We start from the raw sequence: 12,747 nt of genomic DNA on the forward strand, positions 1-12,747 counted from the left end.
AGGAAAATAGGCTCACTGGCCGACAGTGCTCAAAGCCAGCTGGGAGCCGGGAGCCGGGCGCCGGGCCTACCCCCGTCCGTCCTCGGTCCTTCTGCCCCCACCTGCCCACCTCAGCGACTCCCTAAACCCCACCCTGTCTGTGTGTCTCTCCACGTCTCTTTCTGTGTCTCCCTGTCTGCCCATCTCTCAGCATCTCCCTTCTGAACCTCATCCCCATCTGTCTCTCTCTCTCTCTCCATATCTGTCTCTCCATGTCTCTGCATTTCTGTGTCTCTCCCTCCCCATCTCTGTTTCTGCCCACCTTTCTCTCAAGGTCACCTTGGTGGAGCAGAGGTGACAACACCACGACCCTTCAGACTCAGCGAAGGGTCACCTGCATCTCAGGCTCTTGCTATTGGCAAAAGCCATGCCATCCAGCAGCCAGAGCTCACTGGGCCCAGCCTGGATCACCCATGCATCTTCAAAGCTGCCCGTCGGGACCAGGCAAGTGAGCCAGAGGCCCAGAAAGCTGGCAGGCAGGGGTGCTGGCCAGACAGTCTGGGTCCTGGCCTGGCACCGCCCTGAGGGCAGAGCCTGGGCAGCCTCCTCCTGGCCACACCTCCAGGGCTTCCTGACCTACTGGCTCCCACCAGACCAGCCCCACCAGGAGCCAGGCGCTGTCCTAACATGGAGGCAGGCCCTGCACAGTAGGCAGGGGCTTCCTCCAGGCCCCTCCTCTCTCCACCCCCACACCCTCCAATGCAGGAAGGAAGAGGCACTTACAGAATGTTCATCGTGGTCCATGCTCTGGGCCAAAACGGGGCTGAAGGAGATGGGGGACAGGGCTCCTGGCTTCTTCCTCACTGCCCGGATCTGCAGAAGGGCCCGGAAAGCTGTGGCGGAAGGACAGGGTCATGTCAGGCAAGGGGCAGCACCACTGAGACCCTCCAAGTTTCAGGGAAACTGACCACCCACCCACCTCGCAGCAATCCCAGGACAAGCCAGGTTTCTGAGTTGGAGGCAGTATTTTTTTTGACATCAGTCTCAGTAATATTTTGAGGGATATGTCTCCTCAGGCAAGGGAAGCAAAAGCAAAAATAAACAAATGGGACTATACCACACTATAAAGCTTTTGCACAGTGAAAGAAGCTATCAATAAAATGAAAAGTCCACGTACTGAATGGGAGAAGATATTTGCAAACAATATATCTGATAAAGGGTTAAAATCCAAAATATTCAAAGAACTCATACAACTCAATATCAAAACAAACAACCCGATTAAAAAATGGGCAGAGGGGCTTCCCTGGTGGCACAGTGGTTAAGAATTTGCCTGCCAATGCTGGGGACATGGGTTCGAGCTCTGGTGCGGGAAGATCCCACATGCTGCGGAGCAACTAAGCCCGTGCGCCACAACTACTGAGCCTGTACTCTAGAGCCCGTGAGCCACAACTACTGAAGCCCGCACGCCTAGAGCCCATGCTCTGCAACAAGAGAAGCCACCGCAATGAGAAGCCTGAGCACGGCAATGAAGAGTAGCCCCCGTTCGCCGCAACTAGAGAGAAGCCTGAGCACGGCAATGAAGAGTAGCCCCCGTTCGCCGCAACTAGAGAAAAGCCTGTGCGCAGCAACGAAGACCCAACACAGCCAAAAATAAATAAATAAATAAATTAATTAATTAAAAAAAGATATATGCACCCCTATGTTCTCTACAGCATTATTTACAATAGCTAAGATATGGAATCAACCAAAGTGCCCATGAACAGACAAATGGATAATAAAGATGTGGTGTATATATAATGGACTATTGTATATACACCATAAAAAAAGAATAAAATCTTGTCATTTGCAACAACATGGATGGACCTAGAGAGTATTGTGCTAAATGAAATAAGTCAGATAAAGATCAATACTGTATCATTTCACGTACATGTGGAATCTAAAAAACAAAATAAATGAATAAACATAAGAAAACAGAAACAAGAGTTATAGATACAGAGAACAAACATCTGGCTACCAGATGACAGTGGGTGGGAAGAGGAAAGAAATAGGTGAGGGAGATGAAGAGGTACAAAATTCCAGTTGCAAAATAAATGTCATGGGTATGAAATGTACAGTGTGGGGAAATATAGTCAATAACTATGTAATATCTTTGTATGGTAACAGACGATAACTAGACTTACTGTCATGATCATTTTGAAATGTACAGAAAATAATTATTATGTTGTATAACAGGAACTAACACAGTGTTGTAGGTCAGTTACACTTCAAAAATAAACATACACACACATAGAAAGAGAGATCAGATTTGTGGTCACCAGAGGTGGGGATGGGGGAGGGGGAATTAGATGAAGGCCGTTAAAAGGTACAAACTTCAAGTTACAAGATAAATAAGTACTAGGGATGTAATGTACAACATGATAAGTATAATTAACATTGCTGTGTGTTATACATAAAAGTTGTTAAGGGAGAAAACCCTGAGAGTTCTCATCACACACACAAAAATTTTTTTTTTATTTCTTTAATTTCTATCATTTCTTTATATCAGATGATGGATGTTCACTAAACTTACTGTGATATTCATTTCGTAATGTATGTAACTCAAATCATTATGCTATACACCTTAAACTTATACAGATCTGTATGTCAATTATATCTCAATAAAACTAGAAGAAATAAAAAATATTAAAATAAGGTTAAAGGGAAAAAAAAAAAGAACAGAAAGAACATGAATAGATCCCTCCCGGTAGTTAGCCAGAAGCGCAAAGGAAGCACGACACCTTCTTGGAATCAAATAGTAAGGATGATTTCCTGAGGACAGTAATTCTCAGATACAAGGAATTTTATTCAGTCAAATATAGCTGATGAAATAGATAACCACAATTATATTCTAGTTTTCAAATGCATAAAGAATTTGTTTTGTGAAAGTACGTTGGTTGTGAATAGTCCATGAGATATTAAAGAGTATTAACTTATTACTGAAAATGAAAATATGATTTAATTAGAACAAATGACTTCAAAACGCCCTCCCTTTATCTCCTCTTACTGTATACACTAACAATGGAATACCTTTAACCTGGAATGCAATTCACTAAAAACAACTAAAGTAAATCAAACTGAGAAACAAAGTAAAATAACATGTTACCAATATAGACTCACTGAATCTAAGTTAGGTTTGTTTGTTTGTTTGTTTGTTTTGCGGTACGTGGGTCTTTCACTGCTGTGGCCTCTCCCTGTGCTGCGGACGCGCAGGCCCAATGGCCATGGCTCATGGGCCCAGCCGCTCCGCGGCATGTGGGATCTTCCCGGACCAGGGCACGAACCCATGTCCTCCTCTACATCGGCAGGCGGACTCTCAACCACTGCGCCACCAGGGAAGCCCTAAGTTAGGTTTTTGAGTATGGTAAACACAGGCCAAAGAACACTTTATTAGAAAGATCAATTTGCATTAAAAAAAATAAACCTAAGCTTTGTTTTTTTGTCTTTTTCTGCCTCGGTGTGCAGCTTTCGGGATCTTGGTTCCCCGACTAGTGACTGAACCTGGGCCACAGCAGTGAAAGCCGGGAATCCTAACCACTAGGCCACCAGGGAACTCCTAAGCTTTATTATTTTTAAAACACACTTTCTTTTTCTCCCCCAGGGTTTCCCAAGGCCATGTATATTGATTAATTGCTTTGAAGCATAATTTTAATGTAGCCATAGACTACTCAACAAAAGAGAGTTTTATAGTGAACAGTCATGAACCTAAGAACTAAATGTAGCCATAAAGAGATATTTTCACACTTGGAGTTTTAAATCGACCAATACATTATTTCTGAAAGTGACAGTGAATCTGACAGTCTAAAAAAAAAAAAAAGCGGTCATTTATCTCCTCAGAGAAAATGTCCTGCAGCTCCCATAGGAGGGTGCTCTTGACGCTCACACCCAGTCCCCGCCAGGACCAGCAGGAACCGGGCCCAGGACTGTTGACCCACCAGCAGGACCTACAACCTGAGAATGTTTACTCTCTATTGGAGGATGAATATTTTGTTCAGAATTAGGCCCAACATGACAACTTTTTTTTTTTAATGCCGTGTGCGCCACTTGTGGGATCTCAGTTACCCGACCAGGGATTGAACCTGGGCCCTCAGCAGTGAAAGCGCCAGAGTCCTAATCACTGGACCCCCAGGGAATTCCCCCAACGTGACAACTTTTGACTGAGAAAGTCCAGATGCTCAAGGAAACCAAATTTAACTCCTTGATCATTTACACCCGCCACACTTTTCATTTTATTATCATTTTTTATCAAAATATTTCCCACTTACTCTTTGAAATAAAGATCTGACTTGCTGATCACTTCTGTGCAGCTCACCCCACACACTGCCCTGCGTCTGACTTCCCTGGAGGCAGACGGCGCCACCCCATGGCCACGGGTGTCCCTGCCCACGTCTGCCACCACGCCCGTCTCCCCGCCCGCCTGCCCGCCCGTCCCACTCACGCAGCCGGCAGATGGGGCAGTTGCTGGCCTGGTAGCGCAGCGTGTCGGCGCACGAGTTGCAGAGGCACAGGTGGCGGCAGGGCAGGATCAGCGTGTCCCGCAGGTCCGACAGGCACACCACACACTCGTTGCTGTTGTCGCTGTTCTCCTCGTCTGAGGGCTGTGGGGACACCGAGGGTCCCAGGGTCGGTGGCTCCCGAGGCCAGAGGCCGGGGGCCTTCCTGTCCCCACTTCCCCTGCGGGCTGCGGTGGCAAAGGGAAGCCCCAGGGGCAGACGAAGGTCACCAAAGAGCAGGACGCCCCCCCGGCCCAAGATGCCTCCCCAGATCGAGAGAACTTGGGTCTCCTACTCCCCAGAACCAAAGAGGAAATGTGGGAAGACTCGCATCTGCCAAGGCTGCCCATTTATTTGCTTAAGACAGCAACAACAAAAAAAAGGCAATGGAGTTCCCAGGCAGTCCGGTGGTTAGGACTCCGTGCTTTCTCTGCTGGGGCCTGGGCTCCATTCCTGGTCGGGGAACTAAGATCCCACAAGCTGCGCAGTGCGGCACCCCCAAAATGAATCAGGCAAGTCTAACTTGCTGAAATGTTTTCCTTAAGTAATGGCACCTTCTGGAAAACAAAATTAGTTTCTGGATCAAGAGATAGCAACAGCCTAAAACAGGGATCAGCCAAGTCCAGCCTGCTGCCTGCTTCTGAAACAGGTGTTACCAGAACACAGCCTTGCCCCTGTGTTTCTGTATGTCTGCGGCTGCTTCTGCGTGATCCCAGCAGTGCTAGGATCAGAAGTGACAGACGCCATAGAAGTTGACAACATTAACTACCAGGCCCTCTATGAGAAGTCGGATGACCTCTGATGCAGAAACATGACCTGGGCAGAGAGCACTTGGCATCCAGCCAGTTCCACCCACCATGGAAGCTGGCCTGAGACCCCAGAGGTTTTTAAAAAAAGGCAGCAGTTTCATTTGTGTCTTAAGACAATGATGACAAAGGCATGGACTAATTCCCTGGCTGTGCCAGACCTTGGCTCTGTGGACCACCAGGCTCCTGTCACAGGCATTGGAAGGTGAGCCGGCCCACGGGTGCAGCGCGGGCTCAACTGCTGATGAGAGAAGGGAAAGGCCAAGGCTGCACCGGGGAAGGGGGCAGCAGGAGGGGGTCCGGCATCCCCAGGCTGCCCTGATGGCCAGCTGCCCAGTGATGGTAACAAGCCAGTGAATTTGCTGGAAAAAGGACAATGTCCCACAGACTCTGCTAACTCTAGAAATTAAGGAAAAATGATGGAGTCTGGGGGCCTGGGGTCTCCAGGGGAAGGCTCAGCAGGGAACTGGCTCATCTGCCACCAACCTGCAGGGCCCTGGCCAGGACAGGGGCCCCAAGCAGGTCACCCACAGGCCTGCCTCCGAGCAGCTGGGAGGAGCACAGGGGAGCACGGCCAGCCTGGTCCGGCGGTGCCACCAGCACGCACCTTCGTCTCTTGGTTGTTCTTGTTCTCAATGCCGTAGATCTCCTGCAGCAGATAGCTGACCCGGTCCACCTGGAGAGCAGAGAGGCGTCTGGGCACTTGCTTCCAACTCAACGGCTCCTCTGCGCCCACCTTTCCCGACAACCCCTCCCAGGTGCCGGGCTCGGGTCCGGGGGGCAGGCGTGGTTGGCGATTCTGTCTAGCCCCACCCCCAGGGAGCGGGCACTACTGGAGACAGGCAGGGAGAAGCGCCACCTGCCCAGCCCACTGGCAGCAAGGACGCTGGGCTGGGCCCAGGTTCTGCCCGCCCCGGAGGGCGTGGAGCCAAGCTCTACCCGGACCCGGCGACCACGTCTTCTGCCCACCGTACTGTGCCCAACCCCAGAGGAAAACGACCTTGGACCCTCCTGTCACCAGCCCCCCAAGAGGGACCAGAGTCGGGCCTCGAGCTGACCACAGTTTATGGGCCAGATACTCCTCCTGAGAGCCACGGCCCTGCCGGTCCGCTCTCCTGAAACAAGTGCCCAGACCATCACTGGGGTCTCCTGCCCTCCTGCCACCTCCAGGTGTTGCACCTGCCAGAGTTCTCTCAACCCCTCTTCTAAAAAACTCAGCAACACCACTCCCGGGTTGTGGCTGACACACCTGAGCAGCTACACACAGGATAACCTGATAATCACAGCTTTGGAGACAGACCTCACCATGGCCACTGTTAAATCAGTCTCCAGGCTCATTTCAGGGGACCCTGTCCGCTAAATCCTCACAGAACGTACCTAAGTCGGAGGCCCCCAGGGATAATTCTTCCTGGTGTGAGACCATGGAATTACGGACCCCAAAGAAAGGCTGTACTGGTCTATAGCTCCCATTGGTTCCAAGATATTCCATCCTTCTCTCAAATATGGATTAAGTCAATCTAAGTCTTTGCCCAACACAGAGGTAATTTCAGCAATTTGTGAGGAGGAGGGGAGGCTGCAGTGTTTCTCCCGTCTTTCCTCCCTCCCTCCCTCCCTTCCCTTCTTCCTCCATCTGTCCATTCATTCATTCGGCAAGTGTTTACTGAACACTCACTGAGTTCAAGCTGGACAAGATTTGGCTACAATGGCCAATGCAGGTACGTGGTGGGTATGCAGTACACGCGGACACACCCAGTGACCCTGACCCTGACTCCTGGAGCCCAGGGCCCACAGTAGTGGTGTCACCAGCTACTTCCACAGCAGCCATGGTGGCCCGGGGAGAATAATCCACAGAGACCACTGGGTCACATGTGTGCGCCTGTATTTTAAATCAAAAGGGCTCACGGTATTTCCTCTGATGGACTTACGATTTGCTTCTGCTTTAAAGGCTTCACAGAGAAGCTGCCGTCGACGTGCTGCGGGGAACAAGGACAGAGAGGTTAAGTCGGCCGTGCTGAAGGCCCGTCCTTGGTCAACCCACATCCACAGCTGAAAAAAGAAGGGGCTACACGAAGACTCGAGAGACAGGCCAGGGATCCTCCAACTGTGGCCCTCTGACCTGGCTTCAAAACTACCCAGAAAATCTTCTAAAAATATCGCCTCCTGGGTCCCACCCTGACCTACAAACCCAACTCTCCCTGGGTCGTTCTCAAGAACACTCAAGTTCACCACCATCAGCCAAGTTCTGACAATGGATAGGGGCCTCCCCAGCTGCAAGAAGCAGCACCTGGATGACAAGAACTAAGACAGACGGCTCCAGCCCTCAAAGGGCTTGGTCGAATCGCGAAGACAGCACAAGCATGTCACTGGCTTACGTACGCAGGAAGGCCCAAAGCTCTGAGAACCGTGAGAACAAGATAGAGCAAACGCGTCTGGTGGTACCTGGGGAGGCACACGGCTCCGAGTCCACACAGTTAAGCACGGTACCAGATCTGAACTCTCTCTCACCAAATACCCCTTTTGAGTCCACTGAGACCAGCACCTGGCGTTTTCTGTAAGGCTGATGGGTTCTGACAGAAGTTTCTAGCATGCTGCACTCCAAAAATAAGGTAGTTTCTCGCTGGACTCTACACTGGAAGCACAGAATGGAGTGTCTGCCAGTGACGGCCCGTTGCCCCACCAGAGCACACAGATGGTAAAGAGTCACCACCTCCTCCTCCAAGGCCGGCCTGGGGAGCACAGCTGGTTAGCCCAGAGATGCAGAGGGCCACCTCCACCACAGCCCCAGGAGGCCAGGGAGAGCACAGACCCAACGTCGCCAGAGGGGCCTCGGGCCCAGCTCCACTGACCCCTTGGGGCATCTGGAAAGACCCAGATCACAGGGAGGAGATGGGCTCTGCACTTAAGGCTTTCGGGGCTGCAGGTACACCCTGGGCTGAGGAAGCCAGGGCTTGGAAGGACGTCCAGAACAAGCGGTCTGAGACGGGTTTGCTCGTGAGGTCCTCGCTCCTCGTCCACCTGGGCCACAGGCCGGTGCTAAAAACACAACTGCACAGTGCCGACCAACGTTAAGGAACACTACAAGGTGGGGATCAGCCGTAGCCTTTTCAAATAGGGGACACACCCCACTACTCTGGCAGGGCTCTCGGTGAGCAGGGACCCTGTCCCAACACAGCCAGACCCTCGCTCACTGCATGGACGGACGCATGAAACTGTCTGGACCCCGGTGAGAGGATCATCCCTAGAACCCGAGACACCCTAATGCAGAGTCAGTGGTGAGGCTGACTGTCCTCACCACCAGCCAACATCCCCACCACACACCGTAAACACAGCCACAAAGCATGGACAGTCAGGGGCCTGGGGACTCAGGTCTGGTGGAAAAAAGGGCAAACACCTAAGTTCAAATACACGTAACGCTAAAAAGGTAGCAGTAAACGAATCCTTCCATGTAAATGGTCTCTTTATATGCGGGACACCCCCAACCTGGGGACCCCAGGAGAGTATGTATGTCACATCTAGGACCGTACTAGGCAGGTGGCAGACCCTCGCCCACCCCACCAGCATTTACTGGCCACCTACTGCGTGCAGGATACGATGACAAATGAGGGGTCGGCTGCACATTAGGAGCAAGATGGCACTTACCTTCTCAAAGGCGGCCAAGAGCACGTGGGCGTGGCCGGTCACTTCCACACCTGCCCGGGAGAGAGGAGAGTGGTCAGAGCCGGCCTCTCCACCACCCCCGGCGCCCCGCCCCGGGCCTCCTCTTTCCAGCTGGCACGTCCCCAGCTCTCAGCCTGCAGGCGGGGCCTGGTCCTCTGAGGACCCACTGAGGTCTTGCCCTTGCCTCGCCCTCCTCTGCCCGCAGCTCCTTCCGACCCGCGCACCCCACCCGGCCCCAAAGCAGCCACTGCCGGCTGCCCACGGTTGTCTCTGCTCCTGTCTCACTTGGCCCGGGGACAAGCCTAGGCTGGGCAGGGCTCTGGTGTCTGCACCCTCGCCCGGGAACCCACAGCCCACAGCAGGGGCAAGGAGAGGCCAGGGGGAGGAGGTAGGCGGCAAGGGGTCAGTCAGCGTGGCGCCGGCAGCCTTCATCGTTCCACTGTGCGGTGGACACCAGCACCGGAGGCCTGTCTTGCCACTGTCAGCGCCGCGAGAGCCAGGCTCTGCCACAGGGGCACGGGGACAGCACCAGCAGCAGGAGACGGAGCGCTCGGTGCCCGAGCCCCTCGGCCCCAAGCCCACCCAGCAGGCTGAGTCGACGTCGTCCGCTGTTTCTGGACTGAGATCCCCGGACCCGGCTGACTGGGGTGAGAAGATCCTCTTCCCAAGTGTGCATGCCTGGGAGGGAGACCAAAGGGAGGGGCCACTCACCATCCCCCTCATCCACCACGGCCTGGATGACCACTGGAAACAGGCCCCGGTCCAGGTCAAAGTTCAGCTGCGGAGAAAAGGAGGCGACAACAGTCAGACTGAGCCGGAGGGAGCGGGCGGGACGCGCAGGAGGCGTCGAGGTGACAGAGCTGAGGCAAGACAGGCGCCCTTTGCTTCTCTGCGGTAAAGCCGACTAAAAAGGCACATTTGTGTTCTAAGTGTAACTCAGTGTCATTGAGTACATCCGTAAGGTCACGCGACCGTCAGCACCATCTTTCCTGGAACGTCCTCGCCAGCCCTCAGCGGGCCTCCCAGCCCAGCCCAGCCCTGCAAGCTCCATGCTGCTGCTGTCTGTAGGCCGGCCGACCCTGGACATTCACAGAAACGGATGCACTCGGTATCCGTCTTTTGTGTCTGGTGTCTCTCAGGCAGAATCATCACGCTGCAGCCACCTCCCCCTTAAGGCCGAGTAGCACTCCCTGCCTGGCCAGACCTCACTGTCACCATTCACCTGCTCACAGACACCAGGCCCCCCTTTGGCTGTGCTGAGCGGGGCTGCCCCTGCTGGACTCTGTTGGGTGGAGCCCTAGGCACGGGAGTGCCGCGTCCCACGGAGATCCCGCGTCTAACCTTGTGAAGAAAGGCACCCAGCTCGGCCCCAACGAAGACGGAAGCAACGTGAAGGGGAGACCACGTGGCTCGTCCGAGCCCGCGGAGAAACCTCCTCTCACTTTTCCTTCTCCTCCTGCTTAAATCCCTCCAGGGATCCCCGCTGCCCTCTGGCTGCAGGCCATGCTCCTCCCCACGTGTCCACTCGGGGGCAGCTTCCACGTCTGCTGACCAGTGGGGACCGCGGGGAGGTCACACAGAGCCTGCGGGGCAGAGGCGCTCAGCCAAACACACCCACCACGAGAAGGGTGCCCAGCGGGTCCCTGGCCGTCGGTGGGCGGCAGGGCCGGGCTGGGGCCAGTGCTGGGACAGGGCATACTCAACACTGCCAGGTTCGGGTCTGGCTCTACAACCTGAGCGTCAGGTCCCGATCCGAACGCAAAAGTCCCAAGCAGGTGGCCGAGAGAGCACACGGTGAGCACGCGGTGAGCATGCAGTGAGCACCCGCCCCTGGAGCTGCTTGTGTCCAGGCTGCGGAGCCGAGGCGGGAGCTGGCCCAGGAGGACCACGTGGGGTAGGGGCTCCAGGGCGCGGGGCTTGGTAGGAACGTGCGCGCACAGATCCACACGCGGGGAGGTGTCCAGGCCTACCCAGGACCCACAGCCTCAGGGTAAAACGGCTGCACCGCCACAACTTGGACCCGGGAGAGGGAGGGACCCGCTTTCCCCGCTCCCGCCTTGCTCTGGGGTGCCCCATGGGGTGGGGGGTGACCACACATCCTCTACAGCTATCCCGGGGCCAGGGGCCTCCCACACGCCTGCTTCTGCCCTCCCTACCCTGAGCCAGGGAACAGGGAGCCATCTTGCCAACGACCATCCCACAGTTACCCCGGTGACGACGATGACGATGACGAAGCTGAGGTGGCTGTGATGCGCGGGCGCTGCCCTTCCCAGGCTGTAATCAGGCCCAGGAGGGGAGCTGCTCAGGTGACAGAGCTGGACGGGGAGCAGTGGGGGCCCTGCCGCCCCCACGCTTCCAGCCTGTTGCTGGAATATAGTCGTCAGCGCTGACATGGCGACTTGGTTGCTCTGAGGAGCGGCCAGTGATTTGCATTTTCTTTCTCCCTTGCACGCTGAGCGCTGTCTCAGCACCAGCTGACGGGTGGAATAACAGACACTGGTCTGGGGAGGTGTGACGGGGGCTCCTGCCCCGCTGGCTGTCGGGTTCACAATGGACAGCCTTGCTAAGTAAGCACCCTGCACCCCGACCTCACGGACCCCTGAGGCCACCTGTGAGGGAGGGACTGTTTCTACTTCCAGCTGGTAGATGGGAAAGCAAGGTTCGCAGAGGTGGCATAACTTGCTGGATGCTTCATAGACAGAGTGACAGAGCCAGGGGTGCCTCCAGGCCTCGCCCACCTGTGTCCTCCCAGCTCCTGGGAAAGGCCATCACTGCTGCCTGGACGCCGCTGGTACTTCTGTCCTGGAGACTCTGCTCTTACCAAGCCTGACCACCTGGGGCCTCCTGTCCAGCCCTGTCCAAACCCTACTGCAAAGGTGCAAACGACTGCTGTCCCACTTTTCAGGTGGCCACCCCGACTTTCCCTGAGGAAATGTGGGAACAACTTCTCTCCTACTCTGGTACTGTGTGGCCTGGCCAGAGGATGGCATGTCCACCTGAGCACTCTGGGACGCAGGCGGGGACCACATCTCTCACTGGTCTGCAAGGCGCCAGCAGAGAGCGAGGACAGCTCAGTAGGAGCACACCCTTCCTGATGACACGGGCCCCTGCAGACACCCAGCCTTTTCAGAATCTATGCCAATAAGTTCCTGATTTTCTTTTCTTAAGCCAGACTGAGGTGCTTCTGTCACTTGCAACCAAAGAAGTCCTGACACAGACACCACTTTAAAGGCTCTGCTGCAGCAGCCTTCCCGGCGCCTCCCACGAACATTCAGTGCCCAGACCACAGAGCAGCACGCTACATGTGACATTTGTCCAACTGACTTTGCAAACCCAACAGAAGACCCAGGGACAGAGGTGGAGACGACAGGGCACCATGACCCCTGCTCTCCCCAGACACCAGGGCCTAGGGGTGGGGGGGGAAACCCTGGGAGTGCAGGGACCCAGGAAGCAAGGACCACCTCCTCCCAGACTCCTGCTCCCCAGAGCTTGGCACATGAGTCACGCCCCAGAGCCAAGCACGCGGGGAGAGGACAGAGACTTCCACCCTCCCAGAAAGTCTGAGGGAGACACTTTTTAGTTTTTGGCCACGCCAGGCAGCATGCGGGATCTTAGTTCCCCGACCAGGGATCGAACCCGCGCCCCTGCAGTGGAAGCGTGGAGTCTTAACCACTGGACCACCAGGGAAGTCCCAAGAGACACTTATTTTTAGTGCAGGGGGTGAGGCTTTCTTAGGGAAAAAGGCGGCCAGGTCAGGAGAGAGAGCAGCAGCTGAT

The 12,747-nt window shown here is 54.6% G+C and overlaps 1 protein-coding gene across 1 annotated transcript in view; it reads right to left on the bottom strand.

The window, feature by feature from the left end:
- The window catches only part of MGRN1 (mahogunin ring finger 1), a 54,383-nt gene that overhangs the window by 11,116 nt on the left and 30,520 nt on the right, over window positions 1-12,747 (bottom strand). The window contains 6 exon segments of the mRNA XM_081255844.1: window positions 763-872; window positions 4,454-4,613; window positions 5,922-5,990; window positions 7,240-7,287; window positions 8,954-9,003; window positions 9,683-9,749. Coding sequence (XP_081111970.1) covers window positions 763-872; window positions 4,454-4,613; window positions 5,922-5,990; window positions 7,240-7,287; window positions 8,954-9,003; window positions 9,683-9,749 — 504 coding nt within the window.

Source organism: Mesoplodon bidens (assembly GCF_964165515.1).
Source record: "Mesoplodon bidens genome assembly, chromosome: 15".
In the NCBI taxonomy this organism is placed as follows: domain Eukaryota; kingdom Metazoa; phylum Chordata; class Mammalia; order Artiodactyla; family Ziphiidae; genus Mesoplodon; species Mesoplodon bidens.